Here is a 23940-nt window from a genome sequence, read left to right on the forward strand (position 1 = left end):
AACACAACAGTTTCTGTCTGCTGGACCATCAGGGGAAATAGCCCCACCTGGCCTAGGTAGAAATGATCGCAGGGTCTTCTTGAAATTCATTGAGGGTTAGTAAAAGGTCTGGTACAAGGTGTTGAGAACGGCTAAGGCCGTCAACTGGGATTGTGTATAGTTTTCTCAATGTGTCTGTGGAGTACTCAAAATAGCCAGGCCCTGCGGGCTGTTTGACTAACCAGTCCTTTTGTTCAAAGTAGCTGTTAATTAGGGAGTCAGATTTTCTATCCCTCAAACTCTCACTTAGGAATAGGAACACAAAGAGTACTTACGTGGACAAGCTAAAGAATTTATCATTAACATTAATAACACTAATTAATAACAATGTGTAACACCTGCCCGGGGCCCCAAACCCCAGTTTGTGTCCCTCCTCAGTGATACTTGGACTCTCTCCACATCCAGTGTCCTGGCTTTTTTTTTTTAATTTTTAATTACTTTATTTATATTTACATGTACAAGTTTGCACACCGAGTGCTTAGAGGTGCCCTGAATGGTTGTTAGCCACCATATGAGTCCCCTGCTCTTCACTGCTGAGCCCTCTCTCCAGCGCCTCAAGGGTAATTTTAACACAGTATTAGCCACTGTCATCAGTCCCTTGTCATCAGAGGGAAGAAAAAAAAAAGCACACATTTAGATCTCTTTCGACAAAGAACTATTTTCAAGAGAGCTACAAAGTCCAGAAACTAAAGAGGATCATAAATGTTGTGTACACATCAACTTCTCAGTCCCAAGCACCATTCCTGTCTGACACAAATATTTCTTCCCAATTATAATTTTGCATTCTTTTAAATTTTTTAAATTTTCAAATTTTCCCCCTCTCCAACGTCCAAGATCATTGTTTTAAGTTACTGACAAAAGCCCAAGATCAGCTACTTAGAATTCCCTCGAGTAAACTATTTTAAGTTTTGCCCACATGTTTAACCAATCCTTGTACCAAACCGCCGAAATAAGCCTTTCATGCTCAACTTCGCCCGTGAGGAAGTTGGTCCCGATAGGCTTCCGTAGCCTGTTTTTTTTTTTTAAGTCACTTCCGTTCTGCCCGGGTCGCTTTGGTGGATGCACTTCCGGCGGTGGCGACTTGGACGACTGAAGGAAGATGGTGAGTGACTAAGGGTTTCGGCTGGTCGTCGCAGGCACCCATGCGCCCCAAGGCGGGAGGACGAGGCGATGCGACGCTCGGGTTCATCGCGGGTCGGAGCGGATCGCACTCCCCGGCGGACGCGGGCAGGACGCACGGCGCCCGGGGAGAGACCGGGCTGTGAACCGCTCGAGTAGGCAGGCGCTAAAGGGCTGAAGCCGAGCGGGACAGCCCGGCCGACGCTGGGGACAGCGGCTGAGCCGCAGAGCCAGCGTAGAGTTTCTCCGCCGACGGCTTGGTTCTCCGGTTTGGTTGGTTGGGCCGGATTCAGATGTAGGCACGGAGGGTACCGGGCGAGCACGGTTGATGATGGCGCTTCCATTCTAGAGGAGGGAGACAGTATAAACATGTCAGGGAACAGGACCGGGCCAGATCGTTACGTAGCTGTGTTGTAAGAAGGTGGCTGGTTTTGTTAGGGTGTCAGCGAAGGACCCTTCGTGGATGTGAAGTCTAAATCGAGGCCTAAAATTAAGGTTGTAAGGGAGTAACCTGTACTGATATCTGAGCGAAGCCGGGGCAGGGCAGAGGGTCAGAAAATGCAAAAGGAGGCAGCCCTGAAGTCCGCCTGAATCATGAGCTGCCAGGCCAATGCATCTGGATGTAGGTGAAGGCCAGAGCACACAAAGGACCTGTGATGACTTTGAAAAGTATCCCAAGCCGGGCGGTGGTGGCGCACGACTTTAATCCCAGCACTGGGGAGGCAGAGGCAGGTGGATTTCTGAGTTCGAGACCAACCTGGTCTACAGAGTGAGTCCCAGCACAGCCAGAGCTACACAGAGAAACCCTGTCCCGGAAAAGCAAACAAACAAACAAAAGAAAAGAATCCCGAACATGCGCCTGGCATTTCCCCAGAGTTGTTCTTACTTCTTAGAACAACCCCGAAGATTATTATTAGTGTCCCCATTTTAGTGAGGAAACAGAAATGCAGTAAGTGATCATTGGTGGAGCACGAATCCTTTCTTTTCTAGAGCAGTTGAGAAACACTCTGGGTTTGAGAGATAGCAGAACTTAGTGTGATTTCTGTCTAACAAGCTTTGTGACAATATACAAGGCCATTAACCTCCCTGGACCTTGGTCCTTTTATCTGTCTGTATATCAAGGGGGCTTTGAGAATCAAGTGGCTTGGGTAAAAAGCACTTGCTGCACTTTGAGAGAACCCAAGTTTGGTTCCCAGCACCCATGCCAGCAGGCTTCAGAATGGTCTGTAACTCCAGCTCTGAGTAGGTCTGAGCCTTTCGTGTGGTCGAATATGCTTTATGCTTGGCATCATTTCTGAGGTGGTTTTGTCTTGGTACTGAAGCTGCCCGTGATGTAGTGAGAGGTGCTTCCCTAGGGTGGTGAATCAGTAAGTCCACTGTTACTCCTGTTTCAAGCTCCACTGTTGGGCATATGTGATGACGTTCGACATGAAGCCTGACAGCTTGAGTTGACTCCAGGACCCACAAGGCAGAAGGAAAGAATCCCTGGAAGTCGCCCTCTGGCTTCCTCACGAGTGCCCCGGCATGCGGGCACAGACCCACGCATACACTAAACCACATATTTTTGCACAGGAATTTAAAGGACCACCATTTAAGGCATTGCCCAGTGTTAAGCATTGTTTTAAAGTCAGAAATCCCGGTGAGCTTTTCATACATTTTAAGATGACAGCTTTTCAGATCGGGAAGGAAGTCTTGTCCAGGTCCCAGGCTGTCAGGATAGGAGCTTGGTAGGTTGCTGTTGAAAGTCTTCTGGGTCCTGTGGATCTCTGGAGAGAGTAAATGGCCATGCGTGACGAGACTCTTTTCACAGTCGGGGAGGTAGCTGGCATTAGAGGGTGGCAAGTCTGAACCTCCCGGTTGAGAAGGGTGCTCTCTGGCTGCCAGCTTTCTTACTGGCTCCTCATTGTCGCATGGCTCTTTGTTCTAAGAGGCAAGTAATGTCTACACAGTAAGTGCATACCTGGGAGCCCAGGTACTCATTTTCCACACATTACAGTGGGGGGGGGGGGGGGAGTGCTTGTGTTTTAGAGCCAAAGTACCAGTAGGATGTTCTTTTGAAGTGATAGTATTCTGAATTTATGTGTGTCTTGTCTTTTTTTATCCTCCAGGGTCAAAGTCAGAGTGGTGGCCATGGTCCTGGGGGTGGCAAGAAGGATGACAAGGTAAATAACAAGCAAGATCTGATCGGGCCGTAGAAACTGCCTTAGGTCTCGGCGAGTTCTGTATGGTACCACAAACTTTAAGAAGCAAAGTGATGTAGTGATCTTGGTAACCTTATATACAGATGCATAACCGGTTTCATTTTTAAAGAACTTATTGCCCTGAGTTAATGATTTTTAAACATGAACATTATGGAAGTTTTAAAGTAGATCACCTGTAAGTGTTTAACTTACTGAGGTGTGAGAAGTGCCTCACCTCACCAAACTTGACAAAGAAATCAATTTTGACCTTGGTCTGCTTACTGAAAAAATCTGAGTCACTGCCATCCCTCTAAAGAGATTACACTTGCTTGCTGCAGTTAGGTCTTACTAAGTGAGCAGGAGTGTGAAGTCTGCTTTTCAAAAGGTGGTCATTTTGCAGATTCGGCAGGGTGTGTGTGTGTGTGTGTGTGTGTGTAACCATAATCAAAAAGGCCATCGTGAGGTAGGGATGAGAGGGAAGAAGGAAATAATGTAACCATATTTTAATTTAAAACATTAATAAAAGGAGTAGTTATTTTAAATATCCTAAAAGATGAGAACATTTGTACCTCCTAGAAATAGGTGGTAGCAATACAAAAATAAATATCCTTTTTCTGGTTTCCATTCTTTTTCCTACTCTCCTAAAAATTAAAGGACAAGAAAAAGAAATACGAACCTCCTGTCCCAACTAGAGTGGGGAAAAAGAAGAAGAAAACGAAGGGACCAGATGCTGCCAGCAAACTGCCACTGGGTAACAAACGCTCTGCTCTTCTGCTGTTTCCCCCCTCCCCCCAACCCACCCCCCAGGAAAACAGCTCTGCATGTAGCATGGAGTACAAGGGAAGGCAGGGAGTACTGGGGAGACAGAATGAAGCTAGCTCTGGTTACTTGCTAACTCGGGTGGAGCCCTCTTCTGGGTTGGCATAGAAGTTACATGAGTCTGTCTCATGCTAACCATTCACCATGAACCATGGTGCACTCCTGTAATCCCAGCACTCAATCCACTGAGTTCCAGACCAGCCAGGGCTGCACAGAGAGACCTTTCTTGAGAGAGAGAGAGAGAGAGAGAGAGAGAGAGAGAGAGAGAGAGAGAGAGGGGAAGGAAGGAAGGAGACATCCTGTTCACTGTCCCTAAGTAGCTAACTCCGCTGAGGTATTAAACATGTAAGTCATTTGTTGCTTTTTATTTCTGTCATTATTTTACGGCAGGCACACACGTGCTTCAGTATGCACGTTCAGGTCAGAGGACAACTTTTGGGAGTTGGTTCTCTCCTGTCACTGTTCTAAGGGTGGAACTTAGATCGAGGCTCGCACAGCAAGTCCCTTCCTCTCAGAACCTCTCTCCTGATGGCCCTGTTTGTTGTGAGGCGGGGTCTCGGTTTTGCGGTCCAGGCTTCCCTGGGTTTGTGATGCTTCTCTTGCACCAGAACCCCGAGTGCGGGGATTAATGCGCCACAGTGGGAATAGCGTGTAAACTACCGATGCAGTCTCAGAGATGCTTTCATGCTGTAAAGGGAGGTATCGCTGGATTAACATCTGGGTATGTCTGGACCGAAGTTTATTTTTTATTAGTTTTTATTTAAGAATTGCTTTATGTATAGGAATGTTTTGCCTGCCAAGGACATGGTTTTGAGCAGCCATGTGGGTACTGAGACCTGAACTCAAGTCCTCTGGAAGAGCAGCTAGTGCTCATAACTGCTAAGCCATCTCTTCAGCCGCTTTATCACAGTTATTTCCTTTGTGTGTATGTGGGATGGGGCCCATGCGAGTTCCTGCACTCAGATACAATTGTGAGTATGTGGAGGTCCAAGCACAACTTGCAGGACTCAATTCTGTCCTTCCACCACCATGGGGGGACCGAGGGATAGAACTCAGCTCTTGAGGCTTGGCAGCAAGCTCTTCAACCACTGAGCCATCCTGCCAGCCCTGAACTTAAAGTTTTTTAATGGCTTTCTGGTGAACATATATAAATTGTCTTTTTTTTTTTTAATTTTTAAGTTCCAAATGTCTAAAGTCTTATCTTTTAATTACAGTAACACCTCACACCCAGTGCCGCCTGAAATTACTGAAGCTAGAGAGAATAAAGGATTATCTTCTCATGGAGGAGGAATTCATTAGAAATCAGGAACAGATGAAACCATTAGAAGAAAAGCAAGAGGTGAGTGGAGAAGGTTCTATAGTCTTCTTTACTGAGTGAGTTCTGTCATAAGTGAGAGTCATGGGTGAGCCTGAGAGACTTCTGACTGGCCAGCTTTTAAAGCCAGGGAGAGAGCGCAGCAGGTAAGAGTGCTGACTGCACTCTGGCAACCAAGTATGGAAGGTAAAAATCCAGATGAGGTGCACATCTGTCGTCCTGGCACCCTACAGCAAGACGAGCGTCAGAGACCTGACAACCACCCAGAAGTTCTCTGGAGTACACACACACAGGAGCACACACACACAGGAGCACACACACACAGGAGCACAAACACACAGTAGTACACACACACAGTAGTACACACACACAGGAGTACACACACACAGGAGTACACACACAGGAGTACACACAGGAGCACACACACACACAGGAGCACACACACACACACAGGAGCGCACACACACACACAGGAGCATACACACACACAGGAGCACAGACACACACACAGGGGCACACACACACACAGGAGCACACACACACACAAGAGTACACACACACAGGAGCACACACACACAGGAGCACACACACACAGGAGCACACACACACAGGAGCACACACACACAGGAGCACCCACACACAGGAGCACACACACACAGGAGCACCCACACACAGGAGCACACACACACAGGAGTACACACACACAGGAGCACACACACACAGGAGCACACACACACACACACAGGAGTACACACACACAGGAGCACACACACACAGGAGCACACACACACAGCCAGGAGTACACACACACAGCCAGGAGCACACACACACAGGAGCACACACACACACAGGAGCGCACACACACACACACACAGGAGCACACACACACAGGAGCACACACAGCCAGGAGCACACACACACAGCCAGGAGTACACACACACAGCCAGGAGCACACACACACAGGAGCACACACACACAGGAGCACACACACACAGGAGCACACACACACAGGAGTACACACACACAGGAGCACACACACAGGAGTACACACACACAGGAGCACACACACAGGAGCACACACACACACAGGAGTACACACACACAGGAGCACACACACAGGAGCACACACACACACAGGAGCACACACACACACAGGAGCACACACACACAGCCAGGAGTACACACACAGGAGTACACACACACAGGAGCACACACACACACACAGGAGTACACACACACAGCCAGGAGTACACACACAGCAAGTTATTCTCTGGTCTCTGCACGCTCAGATGCACATCCACAGAAAGTGAATGAATGAGAAAAGAAAACATTTGCTGCCTTGTCATCCAGGCAGATACTCTGTAAATGCATCATCTGCCTTACGGTCTCATCTGCTTTTTCTTCTTGGCTATTATTAGGAGGAAAGATCAAAAGTGGATGATCTCAGGGGGACCCCCATGTCTGTAGGAACCTTGGAAGAGATCATTGATGATAATCACGCCATTGTGTCCACATCTGTGGGCTCTGAACACTACGTCAGCATCCTGTCGTTTGTAGACAAGGATCTGCTGGAACCAGGCTGTTCTGTCCTGCTCAACCACAAGGTGAGCTGCTGGCCTATAAGGAAACCCGTTAGGAGTATGTTCTTCGTCTTAGACCTGGCTGCTTGTGCTGGAAGTGGATCACCAAAGCACTCACAGAAATGGGGGAAAGAAACTGGTACCGCTTGCCCTAGACAAATTGACAAGAACTCACGGTCACACATTAAGACTTGGTCCTTTGTAGGTGCACGCTGTGATAGGGGTGCTAATGGATGACACGGATCCCCTGGTCACAGTGATGAAGGTGGAAAAGGCCCCCCAGGAGACCTACGCAGATATCGGGGGACTGGACAACCAGATCCAAGAAATTAAGGTAAGGTGGGGCCGGGCCTGGGTTTCCAGAGTTCTGGTTTCTTACAGCTGTCCTGATTGGATGCTTGGAGTTGACTTCCACATTTGTTTTTCTTTATTGAGCAATTCTAGCTATGGATCTTTATGTGCTCAGTGCTGTGAGAACTAGAATCACTAAATTGTGTGCCGGTCCTGTAGTCTTTTCACACTTTGCATATTTAATGTTGACTCAGTATTAGGTGGAAATGTGACGGTCCCAGCTGTGCTGATTTGTGCTGTTGGGTACTTACTCAGCACACACGTCCTAGGGCCTAGGCCAGGTTCCCTGTTCCTGAGTGGTCCTGGAGCCTGTGGCTGTGTGCCTGCTGTCTGTCTCTCACCCATAGGGAAGTCAGTCAGAACTGCCAAAGGTCTCCTCTGCTGACCTCTCAGCTGGACCTCGGCACAGAGCGTAGGATCCCTAGTGACAGTAGGACCAGCTGGCAGGAAGTCTGTCCAGGTCCTCTTTCTAGGCTACTCCAAAGAGAGTGAGTGTTAGCTTCCTTCAGTTTTATTTTGCTCCAGAGTAGCTTAAGTGTTGCTCAAGGCTGACTTCTGGAAAGGAAAGGGGAAGCTGGGCGTGGCTTAGGAAGGGAGTTGCTATGAAAACTCAGTGAGACGCCTGCCCTCTTCAGCGTCTCCCACCCCAAGTAGAGGTTCTGAAGAGTGAGCTTTCTGTTTGTCTTGGTGGAAAACAACGTATTTTCATGTCAGGCAGTGCTAACGACCGCAGTTAAACTTTCCTTTCACCAAGTCTTTCTTCTCTGTAGGAGTCTGTGGAGCTCCCGCTTACCCACCCTGAGTATTACGAGGAGATGGGGATAAAGCCCCCTAAGGGGGTCATTCTCTACGGTCCGCCAGGAACAGGTACGTCAAGCTGAACACTGTAGGCACTCCACTCCTGTCTCCAGCAGCATTGGCAAAATGGAAGGCGCCACAGTCGCTTAGCTCAACTCTGGAGCTGGAGCTGGGCTGGGGAGGAAGAGGTAGAACACAAAGCCATGGGCTGGGTCCAGCAAACCCACACCACCCCCATACACACACAAAGCAAGATCTTAACCTTGGCTGACCGAGTACAGTGACATCACCTTGAGAGCTCTGTATAGTGCTGCGGCTTGTCCCAGCCTCAAAGGCACGCATGCATTCATCTGCAGCACGGCTAAGCCTCAGTCCAGTGTGGAGATGGCATTCAGAGTTATTCTGAGGTGGTGGACCAGGTCCATTTACTGTGCAGTAGTACTAAGTAAATACTGTGGGATGATGATAAAAACACATTTAACATTACAGTACAACAGTTGTCCTAAGCTGAACTGATGCTGAGTTCCTCCTGACCTGTGTTGAGAGCTATTAAGAGACTGAGAAGTATCTTCCCCAAGGAACCTGAAGCTAGAAACCACTCTGCTTTATCTCAGTGGGAATTAAAGCCGCAGAGAGGCCGGTGATGAGCCCAGGGCCACAGAGCTCTTGGCTTTGAGCTGGTAATGGCTGGAGCTGCAGCACTGTCCTGCCCCACCAGTGTGCATCTCATGAGGTGTGGGCACTGCAGTGCTGGGTGGACAGGCCTGTCAGAGTCGGAGGCTTGTTCAGTGATTCCCTGTGGCGCTTGAAGTAACCCAGCTGCTTTCCTTGGCTCCCAGACACTAAGGTCTCATTGTCCTAAAGGGCCCGACCCCGTCTTTACATCCCGAGTTGGTCTGCCTGGAATACTATTACCTTCTGAGGCTTTCTACCTGCTGCTGTTCTGTGACCAAGCAGAGCATTGTGTCACAAAGCTTAGCCTCTGCCATTCCCTAGCTCTCCCTCTGCGTCCTGAGCTGACACCCAGCCCTCATTCACTTTTAAAGGGGTGAAGGTTTTAACAACTCTAAAACTCTTGAGCTGAGTACTCTTTGGTGACTGCCTATGTTAAAGGCTGGTCTCTGCAGCTGGGCAGGCATCAGCGTTGTTCAGAGCTCCCAAGCTGAATTCACTGTACATGGTGTGTGTGTGTGTGTGTGTGTGTGTGTGTGTGTGTGCGCGCACATGCAACCTGAACCTGAAAGAAAAATACCAGTGATAGAGCAGTGTTAGAAACACTACTTGAAGGGCTGGAGAGATGGCTCAGTGGTTAAGAGCACTAACTGGTCTTCCAAAGGTCCTGAGTTCAATTCCCAGCAACCACATGGTGGCTCACAACCTCTGTAGTGGGATCTGGTGCCTTCTCCTGGTGTGTCTGAAGAGAGCGATAATGTACTCATATTAACTAATGAAAAAGAATCACTATTGGAGATCCATGAAAGGAATTCCCTCCCTGGGAAGGGACTGCCCAGTCTGAGACGTCATCTTAGCGTCCCAGCTCTTGTCTTCGGGCTCTGTCAACTGGTCCTGCTTGCAGTATTCTGACAACCCACAAGCCTACGCAGTACTGCCCTGCGGTGGCCGTGGTGGAAGCTGCTTTGTGTCCTGGGGTCAAACCTAGCATTCCCAGAAAATATTTTATTATTAATGGCTCAATGGGAGTTGATTTGGTTTTCTAATACTGGGTTGGATAAGTCAGATTAATTTTTGTATTTGTTCATTCCTTCATTAGTTTTGATACAGGTCCTCATGACGGCCACTCTGGCTTTGAATTCACTGTCTAGCTCAGGATGCCCTTCAACTTCTAATCCTCCTCCTCCTCCACCTCCCAAATGCTGGATTCTAGATGTGTAGCGCCATGTCTGCTTGCATTAAGTTAATTTAATATGCAACTTAAAATGGATCCAAGAAAGCTCCCTTTCAGAAAACCAGGTCATTGTATTGCTAGTGCAGAGTGGTTCTTTCTATAGGTAAATATGGCGACTGGGTCTCCTAATGCTGTGACCCTCTAATATAGGTGACCCTCGCATGATAAAGTTATTTTTATTTATTTATTTTTTTTATTACATATTTTCCTCAATTACATTTCCAATGCTATCCCAAAAGTCCAACATACCCCCCCCCCCAACTTCCCTACCCTCCCATTCCCATTCTTTTGGCCCTGGCATTCCCCTGCACTGGGGCATATAAAGTTTGTGTGTCCAATGGGCCTCTCTTTGCAGTGATGGCCGACTAGGCCATCTTTCGATACATATGCAGCTAGAGACAAGAGCTCCGGGGTACTGGTTAGTTCATCGTGTTGTTCCACCTATAGGGTTGCAGATCCCTTTAGCTCCTTGGGTACTTTCTCTAGCTTCTCCATTGGGAGCCCTGTGATCCATCCAATAGCTGACAGTGAGCATCCACTTCTGTGTTTGTTTGGCCCCGGCATAGTTTCACAAGAGAGAGCTATATCTGGGTCCTTTCAGCAAAATCTTGCTAGTGTGATAAAGTTATTTTTATTGCTACTTTACAACTGTAGTTTTGCTACTGTTATGAATTGTCATGTAAATATCTGGGATGCAGGACATCTGATCTGCGACTCCCAGATGGGAGTTTTGTTTTGGATGCTGTTTTGGATGATACTTTGGGCTCAGGGTGTGAAAATAACCAGGTAGGGCTCACAAAATGTCTCAGTGATAATGGTGTCTGTCACAAGCCTGGCAACCTGGGTTTGATCTTCAGACCCCATTGAAGGTAGAGGAAGGGAGGTGCTTGCGCCAGGCTGTCTTCTGTCCTCCACAGGTGCTCCGCGGCTCATGCCCCCACACACAGGCACAACACACACATATATAATGATTTTTATGAGAAAAAAATAACAAGTAAAGGTATTGCTGACGTCATCATGATGACTTTTAGAAGAGCTCAGAGTATGTTGTTAGATTGGAAGAGCAGAGGAACAGACAGCTGCGGTGTGTTGTCATTGTTAGTGTCCATCCACTGGGATGGGGTGCTCCTAACAGCAGTTACATGGTTTTCTTCTTGTCTTATTCTTTTTACCCAAAATAGGTAAAACTCTATTGGCCAAAGCAGTAGCGAACCAGACTTCAGCCACTTTCTTGCGCGTGGTTGGCTCAGAGCTTATCCAGAAGTACCTAGGTGATGGGCCCAAACTTGTTCGGGAGCTCTTCCGGGTCGCTGAGGAGCATGCGCCGTCCATCGTGTTCATTGATGAGATCGACGCCATTGGGACCAAAAGGTAGACTCACCCTGAACTGTCCTGTAGATAAACAGTATTGGCCCTCCCTGTGCAGCAAGCCCTTGCTGGACATGGCCCTCTGGATACTTCGCTCTGCCCTCCAAGGGACCTTAACCACCTACCCAGGCAGTGTGTGGAACCCAGTTGTGTCAGAGCTTGCATGGAGCCAGTACCGTGCAGACGCTGCAGACTCACTGTACTCTTGGTAGTCTTTGCCCTGCATGCAGTTAAAAGGTTGAACCAAACAGGGAGACAAAAAATGGGCCACCTTCAGGCAGAGTTGCTGTGCAGCGATGTGGTTCAAAAGTGTGTCTGTCCATCTGTCCTGCTGAAAAAGAAACAGCACAATCTGGGTGGTTTAAAAAGATAAAAACTCGTTTCCCCTATGTTCTGGGCCATGAAATCTAAGACCAGGCACTAACCGTTGTCTGCACAGGACCGCATCTGCCCCAGGAGCACACGTTGTTGCTCAGTACTTCCAATAGACAAGCATGTCCCCTCCCAGCAGAACAGCAGAGAAAAGGGGCCCATGCTCCCCCTGCCCTTTGATCACAGTGTTAGATATAAACTTTGAGAGGCACTCTTGACCCAAACCTGGGTGCCAATACTATTGTGCCGACGTGACAGGGCGTGACCCTGCCTGCCGGCTGAGAAAAGCGAGAAGTTCCCTGCTGTCGTTTGCTGTACCTGTCCTTTCAACAGAATGACTGGGTCTTCATTTTCTCATTTTCCAAAGATATGATTCAAACTCTGGAGGTGAGAGAGAAATTCAACGAACAATGTTGGAACTGTTGAACCAGTTGGATGGATTTGATTCGAGGGGAGATGTAAAAGTTATCATGGCCACAAACCGAATAGAAACTTTGGACCCAGCACTTATCAGGCCAGGTCAAGTTTCCTTCTGTTATCTCATGGAAAATTAATGGGTTTGTGTTTGAAGTGCGCGTTGGGGTTGCTATATAACAGTACACACACTGGCAAACACTGCTGTGCAGTATAATTTACCAAAACCATCTTGATTGGAGAGACGGCCTAATTAGGAAAGCACCTGTCTTTGGGCACAAAGGCCTGAATTTGTCTGACAAACTGACATATGAAAGGTGGATATGATGGAGTGTGGTTGTGCTCCTAGTACTGGGGAGGTAGGGACAGATAGTGGGGCTTGCTAGTCTTTGTGATACTGGAGAGACACTGATCTCAAAAAACAAGGTGATGGGTGCTCGAGCATACCACACACACCTCCACACACACTCAGAGGAGTTCAAGGCTTCTCCCTGAGCTCCAGCTAGGAGAGTGACACTGTGTGGCTTGGCCCTTCTCGTTCTAGCTTTGTACTGTGATCTCTTCCTCCCGTTACTCAGTTTCCTTTTTAGCCTAGAACACTGGGTTTTTACCCTGAAGAAAAGATTCATGGGCCATGATCCATGATTACATTCAGGTAGCACTAGAAGCCATGCTCTGTAATGTTTGTATGGTAGGCTTGCTCTTGGTCCCTAACGCCATTCAAGATCTCCTTGTGCTTAGCCCAGAAGGTAGCAGAGCAGGGGGTTTGAGTGGGGTGAGCACAGATGTAGATACTCACAGAGCACAGAAATGAGTGTTCACTTTTAGGGTTTAGGTGTCATCCCCACAGCATCTAACTAAAGCACCCCCGTGGGGGTGGACTAAGGCTCTGAGCGGGCAGAGGGTGGGTCTGGATGGAAGTGGCTGAAAGCTGTGTACCTGCAGGCCGCATTGACAGGAAGATCGAGTTCCCGCTGCCTGATGAGAAGACCAAGAAGCGGATCTTCCAGATTCACACGAGCAGGATGACACTGGCTGATGACGTAACCTTGGATGACTTGATCATGGCAAAGGATGACCTCTCTGGGGCCGACATCAAGGTGAGTGCCTGGGTGTGCTTGCCTCTGAACATTTGGGCTGTTAGAAAGACTGCAAACTCTAGGAGTGGCAGTTAGGCTGAGAGTGTGGATCCCTGGGTTTTACAACCATCCATGTGCCACTAACAGAACATCCAAATGAAAATTTGCTTTGTATTTGAAGTCATTTAATGCATTAATTTATGAAGTAAATGACCTGTGAAGCCACAAGGATCAGTTACTGACATTCACTCTTCCACCTCCTGTGCAAGGCCTGGGTGACCTGCTTGGGAAAGTGAGACTTTGCCTTTGTCCCCTGTCGGGACGCATCTGCTGGGCAGTCCCCGGAGTCTCTCTTCTTCCCACCCTGTGTTGATAGGCTATACTCATTTTTACCTGTTGGTGGTGTTGCAAATGTGAATTGATACGTTTTCCCAGCTCTTTATATCAAGGCCTGTGAGCAGTGACTGGTGCAGCCTCCTTCCTTCAAGGAGCAGGGGCTTCCCCAGCGTGGTGCCCTGGTTAGGTAGAAGCAGCACACACTGTCTCCAGACCAGCGCCTGCACCGGTTGCTAAGGTCACTGGCATCGGTCCTACAGAACTAGCTTAGGATAGTTTTCTTTTTTTAATTGAAAATTAATTGTACTACACCAACTTTTCTTTAAAATTTTTTAAGAGTTCAGAAAAGTTCCATCACCAGGATATGTACACCCACATGCCCATCACCTAAATTTAAATGGCTAACCATTTCCTGTCCTCATGCACACCTACCTTTTGGTTGAGCCATTTAAAGTAAGCAGTCTGATGGCCATTTCCTTAACAGCTTTTAGTGCCAGGCTTGTAGTATTTTAGTCTTGTTATTTTGTTTATTTTTAGGTTTAATTTTTAATTTTTTGTTTTGTCTTGTTTGTTTTTTAAGACAGGGTTTCTTTGTGTAGCTTTAGCTGTCCTGTAACTCACTCTGTAGACCAGGGTAGCCTCGAACTTTGAGACTTGCCTCTGCCTCTCAAGTCCTGGGACCACCGGGCTCTAATTTTTAACTTATAATTATATGTAAATGAGCATTTTCATGTGGGACTATGCATGGGAATATAGCTACCGGAAAGAAGGAAAGAAGGAGGCTAGCCGGGCGTGGTGGCGCATGCCTTTAATCCCAGCACTCGGGAGGCTGAGGCAGGCGGATTTCTGAGTTCGAGGCCAGCCTGGTCTACAAAGTGAGTGCCAGGACAGCCAGGGCTACACAGAGAAACCCTGTCTCAAAAACCAAAAAAAAAAAAAGAAGGAGGCATCAGATTCCCTGGAGCTTGAGTTATAGACCGTTGTGAACCTGAAATGGGTTCCCAGGAACCAAACTCAGACCTCTGCAAAATTCCTGTATGTCAGCATATTTACTGCAGTAGTCTGTGCTCTGACTATAAGTAAATTAAATGGACATACACTCACCTCTGCCTTTTGGCATATCACTTTTTAATAAGGGGACTAGAGTTAAGAGCACTGGCTGCTCTTCAGAGGACCCAGTTTCAGTGCCCAGCACCCACATGGCTGCTCATAGCTATTGTCTGTAACTCCAGTTCCAGAGGACCCAACGCCCTCACACAAACATGTGCAGGCCGGGCAGTGGTGGCGCACGCTTTTAATCCCAGCACTCGGGAGGCAGAAGCAGGCGGATTTCTGAGTTCGAGGCCAGCCTGGTCTACAGAGTGAGTTCCAGGACAGCCAGGACTGCACAGAGAAACCCTGTCTCGAAAAACCAAATAAATAAATAAATAAATAAATAAATAAATAAATAAATAAATAAATAAATAAATAAGAAGGAGAGAAAGTAAGAAAGGTATTTTAAATGAAAGTGAAGCTACAAGAATTAAGTGACTGGCTAGAACCTGGGACAGTGCAGAATCCCAGATCTCCGGTCCAGTCTTCCCCCCTTATAGTCTTCCCAGTTTATGCATCTTGGATCCTCAGAAATTATGATACATGAGACATTTAAAAAATAACCGTTCCCAAATGAGCAATTTGTGTTTAGTCTGTCTTATACTTTATTTCAAAATATCTCTCTGAATTCCTTAAGTTAAAAATAAGTGTTTCAGTCTGAACATACTGTTCTTTTTTTCTTTCTTTCTTTCTTTCTAGACAGGGTTTCTCTTTGTAGCCCTGACTGTCCTTGCTCTGCAGCTGACCTGCCTCTGCCTGGGATTAAAGGCTTCTGGCACCACACCCGACTGACTCACACTGTTCTGTCTTCCAGGCAATCTGTACAGAAGCTGGCTTGATGGCCTTGCGGGAACGCAGAATGAAAGTAACAAATGAAGACTTCAAAAAATCTAAAGAGAATGTTCTTTATAAAAAACAAGAAGGTACCCCTGAGGGGCTGTATCTCTAGTGGCCCACAGTCGTCTTCAGGGATGGGAGCTGCCCCCAGGAACCCATTCTCCAGTTCAGGTTTGCCAGCAGAAAGCCCGTATCGTGGAGGACGCTGTGCCTCCATCTGTTGTTGGTCACTGTGCCGTGCTGCTCTCTACTCCCAATAAAGGATGGCCTGGTTTGCTTTCTAGCACTGTAATGAGTACCATGATAAAAAACAATTCGGGGCTTGGGGGGGAGAGTTCATTTTCTCTCAGCTTACCGTGATGGAGGTCGGCAGGAGCCTGGAGAAAGGAACTGAGGCAGGAGCTGTGCTGGAATCACTTCCCGGCTTGCTGTCTGCTGTCCAGGCAACCACCTGCCTGGGGTGGCACCCCTCGTGCTAGGCTGGGCCCTCCCACATAAATCATTTATTAAGAAAATCCCAGAGACTTGCCTATAGGCCAGTCTGATAGAGGCATTTTCTCAGTTAAAGTTCCATCTTCCCAAATGATTGTAGCTTTGCCAAGTTGACAAAAGGTAGCCAGAACAAGCGTGCACTTTGACAGCTGGTCTGTGGCTGCACGCCTACAGCTCCCTGCAGCAGATGGGAGGGTCCTGTATCAGAATGGGTAGTTCATGTTCCCAAGAGGCTGAGATCCATGAGGGGTCGGTATAGAATCCTATCCCAGCCATGCCTATGGTTCCTTAAAGCCACAAGGAGGCAGGTGGCCTATGGAGAGAAGGCATATCCCTCTCCTATTGCCAACATGTCTTAAGTACAAATGCATCTTAGTGTATAGGTCAAGAGCATTCAGAAAGCTACGCTGTGCTCCTTGCTGGATACTCAAGAGAAAAATCAGTTTTCCTTGAGGTCTGTGCTGGCAGAATTCAGCTCCTTGTAGCCATGGACTGAGGTCAGTGTTGGCTGAGGGCCTTTCCCAGCTTGTAGAGGCCACCCTGACTCCTGCACCCCACCACCCTCCATCTTCAAGTCAGAAGAATTGTCAAGCTTTTGAGTCCTGTCTTCTCCCGCTTCCAGTCTTCCAGTGAGCCCCTTCACTTCCTACTTTCCCTTTTCACCTTCCAAGAGTCTCCTGACAAGATTGCGTCTACTCAGATACCTCAGGACAGCCTTCCCCCTTCACTTTTGTCATTAAGATCTTCATATGGAGCCCAGGTGTCATGTGTAGTCCAGACTGACTGTATAGGTCAGGCTGGCATTAAATTCTCCATGTTCCTTCTGCCTCTGCTTAGACCATAAGAATTTGACAGCATCCTTGACTAACCTTCTATAGGTTATTCACAGGTTCCAGGCCTAGGGTGTGGCTACTATCTTGGGGATGGGGAAGAGTGTATCTACCCAAGGATATCTACTCATTGGTAGCCTGTGCAGTGTAGACAGTCTGCTTGTATAGAGATATGGCCTCCATGAGAAGCTGCACAGCATGGAAATTCAGCCCGGAGGTGGCCACCTGGCTTGGAGTGTGGAGTATCAGAGACCAAGGGTAAGAAACGTACGTGTTCATAGGGCTGGAGAGATGGCTCAGCTGTTAAAGGCTAGGCTCATAACCAAAAACTATAAAAAACATGTACATAGACAAAAGGTGAGACGTCCACAGGACAGCATAAGGCCTTGTGTCTAAACCTCAGCATAAACAGAAATACATTTGAGTATTAACACCCAGGAGGCAAGTTCAAGAGAAGCAAGAGTTCAAGGCCACCCTGTTTCAAAACATCCAGAAAAAAGCTCTGCAATGCCTGCAGGCATTCCTGCTGTGAATACAGGCAAGCCGACAGTCCCTTCTAGCCAAGCTAACAACAGTGGAACAGGCTGTGTTACAGAGCTCTCCCTCAGCAAAAACTGACTGCATTCTCAAAACACCAGGCTGAGGTCTGTTGTTGGGAACAGTTGTGACTGTGGTTCAGACCCTGCTCTAAGGTCACCAGCAAGGTTCCTGCAGAGGGCGCTGGTGTCCTGCCCAAGGGTTTCCTTCCACACAGTACTGAGCACAGGAACACCAGGCTCCAATGAAGGCCCTGTGGATGCTCCTGGTCCAAAGTCAGGTGTCATCAGAGCAATGATTAAAAACTTGCCACACCTATAACCCAAGACAGGCAATGCTGAGTAAGCATCTTCTGGGCTGGAAGGGAGAGAACGACACACATCTCTGCTTATCAGCCTAGGGAAAGGGGGATCTCAAAGGCAAGTGGCCAGACCTGTGACTCCAGGAGCATGGACACATGCAGTGGGAGGGGCTGAGCGGGGGAAATAAGAAGCTGCACACATGGCAACCACAAAAGGTTTATCACTGGCACGACTCCACTTGTACATAGAGATCACATATATAATATGTAAGTCAATACGTCCAACCCCAGCAGGACAGTGAAGCCTGCACAGCCACGGCTCCGGGATCTGCAGGCTGGCCCAGGCCTGGCTGTGCACTAATCCTCCAGCAGCAGCTCCAGCTCCTCAAGGGGCAGGCGCACACGGAGCTCCTTCTCGGTCATCACGTCCAGGATCTCCTGCAGCTCGTCTGGGAAATACTCCATGGCGTCCATGTATAGCACCTGTGGGCAAAGAGAAGACCAACAATGGCTGGAAGCATCAAAGAGTCCCAAGATGGAGTAAAGTCCCAGTGAGTCCCATCAAGTCTCGGTCCTGCTGGGACGAGCTCGGGCAGCTCTGCAATGCCCAGGGAAAAGCTGTGAATGGCATAAAGAGAGTGAAGCCCTCTCTCTATTTGGCCAGCAGGGTCAGCAGGCACTGCCGTGACCGTTTGGTTTCCCAACACCTCTTGGTCTGGGTAGGACATGGGCATCTGGGCACTGCAGGGGATGCTGGGAAGCAGCTCACCCACGGAACACCATCGACTGCTACAGGAAGTCACAAGGAGCTTTGGTGCTGTGGGGACGGTGCTGAGGAAAAGGCTTTGGAAGAGGGTACTGCCCTGCCAAGCCACACACCCTAACCCTGCTAGGCAGAGGCTGGCAGGAAGGTCCTTGGGAAGTTGAAGACAACAAGCACTGTATTTAAAGCTTACCTTTGCCCAAGGACAGCTCTGGAGGGCCTTGTAGAACACGCCTTTGCTTCTTTCTTTGTTTCCTAAGGAAACCTGAGTTAAGAGATTAGCGTGAGCGATGGAGGCAGGGAAGCCAAGGCTACTAAGGTACTATCTACGCCTGCCCTGAGACACGGGAAGCCAGCCTGCATGTGCGCTGACACCATCTTGGCAAGCAGGGGGATGGTTCCCAGTGGCAGACAACACCCGGGCTCAGCCGTGTTAGATCACACGATGCTGTTAACTTCCTGTGTCCCCTTTATGACACTATCATCCCTGGGTGTCAGTGAGAGTGCTTGGGGTGAGATGTTCATGAGGTGAGGCTGAGGACCTGGCACATGGAAAGTCATCTTCTATTTTAAGAACATTATCTTCAGAGAGTTAAGAAGCTGGGATCCCCTGGGTACCAGTTACATCGTTTCTCTGAGAGGCATTACATGACAAACATCTGGGGAGGCTGAGGCAGGAGGATAACAAATCCTAAGCCAGCCTGTCTCAAGACAGTGAATAAGTAAAAATCAAAAGGCAAATCTGCCCATTACTTATTAAGAGTAAACCTTGCCGTCAGAGTCTAGAGGCAGCCGATAGCAGTGTGCACAGCTGCTGCCTAGGCTGCAGCATGGCCGTGATGCTCCTATGCTTCTCAGATGCTTCCGTCTGCCTCTGCTTAAGAGGGAAGGAGGGGCATGGGGAGGAGAGGAAAAGATGGGCAGAGCATGGGTGAGAGGAAGAAGGTGTAGAGAGGGAAGGAGGACACTCAGTACTCAGTGTGTAGTGAGTTTTCTCCTAGCCCTGAAAAGGAAGGCCTTTCTAAAAACGGCCTAAGATCTGAGTGGCCAACACATCAACAGCAATTACAAGGGGGTAAAGAAAGTCTAACAGTGATAACCGAGAAATACCGCAGCCCCCTTTTATGGAATGGGACTTCCTCCACTGTGCATATCTGGTCCCATAACGGCTGACTGGCTTATATCTACTTAAATGTCCTTTCCATACTGTGTAAGTACACGGCCAGAGTCTCTCTTTTTTTTTTTTTTTTTTTTTGGTTTTTTGAGACAGGGTTTCTCTGTATAGTCCTAGCTGTCCTGGAACTCACTTTGTAGACCAGGCTGCCCTTGAACTCAGAAATCCGCCTGGCTCTGCCTCCCGAGTGCTGGGATTAAAGGCGTGCGCCACCACCGCCTGGCTACGGCCAGAGTCTTGGAGGAAGCTGCCATTGTCTCAACATCGCCACCAGCTTGGCTCAAAGTGCTGATGTGCACACACAGTTAACAGCTAGGAGGTCCCCTCACACTGAGGCTGCCACCCGACAAAGGTCAGCCTAAGGAGGAAACCTAACTGCTGTCTGATTCCTTTTCCTTCTCTGGCCAACCAACAATGGGGCTTAACGCTCAACATTTCTGCAAGGAAAAAGTAAGCATGCTAGCATGCAGCATGCATGCACACCATACAGAGGACTCAAGCAAGCCACCCTCCCCGACAGCCGCTCTTTCCTGTCCTCTGACACTTCAGCCCACACCTCACCCTGGAGCAAGGGAGCTTGCTTCTCTGTCTCTCTGTCTCTCTCTCTCTCTCTCTCTCTCTCTCTCTCTCTCTCTTTCTCTCTCAACTGTAGTTAATTAACAAAAGTGCTAGGAGCCCACTCAGATGCCTCAGGAACTGCCAGGCAAGTCACTGCTCTAATTAATCCTTGGTTTTAACACCACCTCATCAAAAATACAAACTCCTTAAGGGCCCAGACCTTTCTTTTCAAACCAACAGTAGTTTTTTGTATCCAGCCCACGCATATCCAGCTCCCTGCAGGCCCAGTCAAAGCACTGTCATCTGACCTTTCCCTGTGTCCATCTAAACACTTGGGACATGAAGCTGATAAACAGACAAGTATCCCACTCTGCTCTAAGGCTCGTTTTTATGCTTAGAAAGGTTGAGACACAAGGGGAAAGAGACTGACTAAAGCCAGTTTCCTGTTAGCTGTACCAGGCTGCCAGGCAGTCAAATCAGGACACACCATAAATACCATCTCCCCATGCAACCCTCTGTTCTGCATGGAATTCAGCCATAAACCTAGGCTTCCGGCTCGAAAGAATTCCTCTAAGTGCTGGGGACACAGTGCAGCTGGTAAAACGCTGTCATATAAGCACCAAGTTCCCCAGAACATGAGTGAAAAACAAACAAACCCACAAAGCAAGTGTGGTAGCACAGAGCTGTTAGCACAACACTGGGAGGCAGAGACAGGCAAGGCCCTAGGGATCTCTGATAAGCCGGCCTAGCCTGCTGGTAAATTCTAAGCCGTGTGAAAGACCCTATTTCAAAACAAACAAACAGTGAAATACACCCAAGGAGTGGTGCCCAAGGTTGACATTTTGGCCTCCACATGTACATGCACACACCTACACACACGCGCGCGAGCACTCACACAAAAATGACTGCAGGCAGCAGCCCAGACCTAGGCATGTGCACCTAAGCATGTGCCTGTTTGCCCCATGCACCAAGAGCTGAACTGGGGAACACGTCCTCTGGGTCCCTCAGGCCTTCAGTACAGACGGGGCTGGTGTGGAGATCAGGGAAGGCACCCACATGGCTCCTAAGAACCAGGCCAGACTGTCTTCCTCTGCCTTCCTCTCTAGTGGTGCTAGAGACTGACCCCAGGGCCTGGCTTGCTAGAACTGATGACCTACACATCCTACTCAAAATTTCACATTCCTGACCGAACCTTATGCTGAATCAAGACCAGGAAGTTCTTGTGAAGAGAATAGCAAGAATGTCAGCTTCTCTGAACTAAAAGCTCCTGGGCCATTTCCCAAGTCACTAGTTTAACGAGGTCAATGCAGAGAAAGCCAGTAATTACTCTTGTATTTCTTTCTTCCAAACATCCTGAAAGAGGAGACACTGCTCAATCAGGTTCACATAAAAATGAACCAATGCCCCCAAGGGAGGGGGGGAATACGGCCGTGCTTCCCAGGCAGTGGCTACAGACAACTGCAGTTTTGTCTACTTACAAATTTAGACATGGGGCTTTAACAAAGCAAAACCAGAGTCCACATTTTTTTCTTACCAAAAAATTCAAATACATCCTCCACAGTAGGGGGCACTGGTTGCCCTTGTCGCTCCGAATCGCATTTTCAAACAAAGCTCTGATCCGATGCGTAAGGCCAGTCTCGGGGATTGTTGCATGGACCTCTCTGCCGCCTACCCTGCAAGGAAAGAACTCAGGTCATTCTAAGACAAGTTCTGTGCCCGACAGCACAGCGGAAAGACATACTTCAGCAATGGCGAAAGGCAGCGGCATCTGGATCCGCTTTTCAGGGGGGTTCTGTCCCTCAGGGGTGAGCATGCCGGCAGCCAGTATAGGTATGGCATAAGCAAAGGCACTGGCCAAGAATGTGTTTCTTCGCTATGCTGACCCTGCCCAGGAACCACACACAACCCCATTAATCAGAAAGGAAGGCCTCCCTTGGGAAAGAAAAGGTCTTTCAATTTACAATGGACAAGACTCAGATCAAGTGAATAAATATCACTGAAAGAGACAAAAACCAAGCAAAATAAAGTATCACTCAATTTATCAGGATTTCACTGATGTGATGCAAAGCAAACAGCCCAGAAGGAACAACGATTCCTACGCTGACATGGTCCCCAGATGACCACTAGCCTTCAGCTGTAACAAGCTGTCAAAGGAGGCATGGGAAGCAGGAGGCCGTTCTCAGGGAGGCTGACAGAGGGAGGCTCGCAGCCACTGGGGGACCTGAGAGGAAACCCCAGGAAGTCCGTTCTTCCGCAAACACATTTGACAGGAGGGGAAATGAAGTGCTTGCCCCAAATCACCCAGGTGACAAGTAGCAGAACGGGTACCTGCATCAGAGCCTCTACAGTCTACACCTGACAGCACAAGGCTCTCATTACAGCCCCTCAGACACACCAGAAACCAGTCAGGTGTAGCCACTTCCTAAGGTCTGATTCACTCTTCCGTCCTTCACTGTCATGGCTAGAGCAGTCACACCAGGTGTGGCAGAGCCTGGGCCATGCCTGAGACCTGGCAAGGGGCTGCAAACACAGCAACCCTTCCTTTAAGGTCTGTGAAGCCCATGCAGGAGACTGCCAGTAATTACCTCTGAACAGATTCCACCAGCTTTTTCCTCAGCTTCTCAGCTTCGATTGCAAATAGCCAAGGCTCCAAATGTTGGGCAGACCTCGTGACTGTGTCAAAGAACCTTCTGGTCTTGTTAGCACTGTGGGACTTGTTCTGAATCTGCACATAAGCCCTCCAAAGAACCTGGTTGCCCGGATACAGCTTTAAAGCATCTGAGAGGGTCTCTCGGAGTGGAGCCAGAGGGTAAACACAAACGTTCATGTGGAATCGCAGCAGGCTTGTGTGCATCATGGTGACAGCCTCAAGGACATTGGTCAAACTCTGGGAGCTGGTGCTGTCCTCTGGCCCTGGGTCTTCTAAGCGAGCAGAGCCCTTCAGCTTGGCAAACACCCTTCCATATATCTGCACAGCAGCATCAATGCCCACAGTCAAATATTGGAAGAGCATAAAGCATCGGACCAAGCTACCCAGGCAGTCCAAGGCCTCTGTGGGAGCTGGGCTGGAGGCACAGCTCTGGCCCAGGCAGTCCTGCAGTGCGAGCTCGTAAGCCCTCCGAGCTTTCAGCACCTGGGTGGACGAGACCTGCCCCGTGTAGGGCCCGTAGGGACTGCTCTCCGTCAGCCGTGTTAATATGTGGACCGCTCGGCCTGTGGTGGCTCCTCTCGAGTCCGGCGACAGTTCCATCTCCAGCCCAGCATAGAGCAGACTGAGCTCGCAGAGTTCACGGTCCTTCAGCTCGCTGCTGCCTGCCATGCTGAGTGCTGTGTCAAACACTTTCCTGGCATCCTCTGTGTTACCGAGCAACCACTCCAGGTGTGCATACTGCTTCCAGAGGCAGAAGTTGTTGCGGTTTTCTGGCTCCTTAAGGAGATTCTTGGCTAGTTTTTTGCAGTTCTTTCCCTGAGACTTTAATCGCTTCTTTTTAGTGTGTAGACACCAAATGACCTATAGTAGAAAGAAAAGAACAAGTCTGGTTCCCCAAACACTCCCTTTGTCTGTCAGGCCAAGGCGGCACCTGCAAAGAGATGGCCACACTTTTCTTGTCCAAAGGCAAGAGCTCGTTGAGGGCGGGACATGGTGACACATACCCTAACCCCACATCTCTTTCCCACAT

General features: G+C 48.7%; 2 protein-coding genes across 3 annotated transcripts in view; one reads left to right on the plus strand and one right to left on the minus strand.

The window, feature by feature from the left end:
• Positions 1-1074: 1074 nt before the first annotated feature.
• Positions 1075-15888, plus strand: Psmc1 (proteasome 26S subunit, ATPase 1). Its single transcript, XM_085830615.1, has 11 exons — positions 1075-1141; positions 3267-3320; positions 3993-4089; positions 5372-5496; positions 6891-7076; positions 7258-7386; positions 8174-8270; positions 11289-11478; positions 12215-12366; positions 13207-13361; positions 15583-15888. Exons 1-11 carry the CDS (start codon positions 1139-1141, stop codon positions 15715-15717), a joined length of 1323 nt encoding a protein of 440 aa, XP_085686741.1. The 5' UTR covers positions 1075-1138; the 3' UTR covers positions 15718-15888.
• A 2080-nt stretch (positions 15889-17968) lies between these two features.
• The window catches only part of Nrde2 (NRDE-2, necessary for RNA interference, domain containing), a 34939-nt gene continuing 28967 nt past the window's right edge, over positions 17969-23940 (minus strand). For both annotated transcript variants that reach the window (XM_021178982.3, XM_021178981.3), the window contains exons 11-14: positions 22846-23771; positions 21795-21933; positions 18722-18793; positions 17969-18248 (exon numbers count right to left, since the gene is read on the minus strand). In XM_021178982.3, coding sequence (XP_021034641.1) covers positions 18123-18248; positions 18722-18793; positions 21795-21933; positions 22846-23771 — 1263 coding nt within the window. In that variant the 3' untranslated portion in view covers positions 17969-18122. The remainder of the gene's footprint in view (positions 18249-18721; positions 18794-21794; positions 21934-22845; positions 23772-23940) is intronic.

The sequence above is a fragment of the Mus caroli genome, unplaced genomic scaffold (assembly GCF_978045245.1).
Source record: "Mus caroli unplaced genomic scaffold, Mus_caroli_1 scaffold_14, whole genome shotgun sequence".
Lineage (NCBI taxonomy): Eukaryota > Metazoa > Chordata > Mammalia > Rodentia > Muridae > Mus > Mus caroli.

Bases quoted from the DNA above. Each gene is read 5' to 3' on its own strand.
- Psmc1 (XM_085830615.1), top strand. The intron at 4,090-5,371 runs GTAACAAACGCT...TTTTAATTACAG, and splicing joins TGCCAGCAAACTGCCACTGG to TAACACCTCACACCCAGTGC. The intron at 13,362-15,582 runs GTGAGTGCCTGG...TCTGTCTTCCAG, and splicing joins TCTCTGGGGCCGACATCAAG to GCAATCTGTACAGAAGCTGG.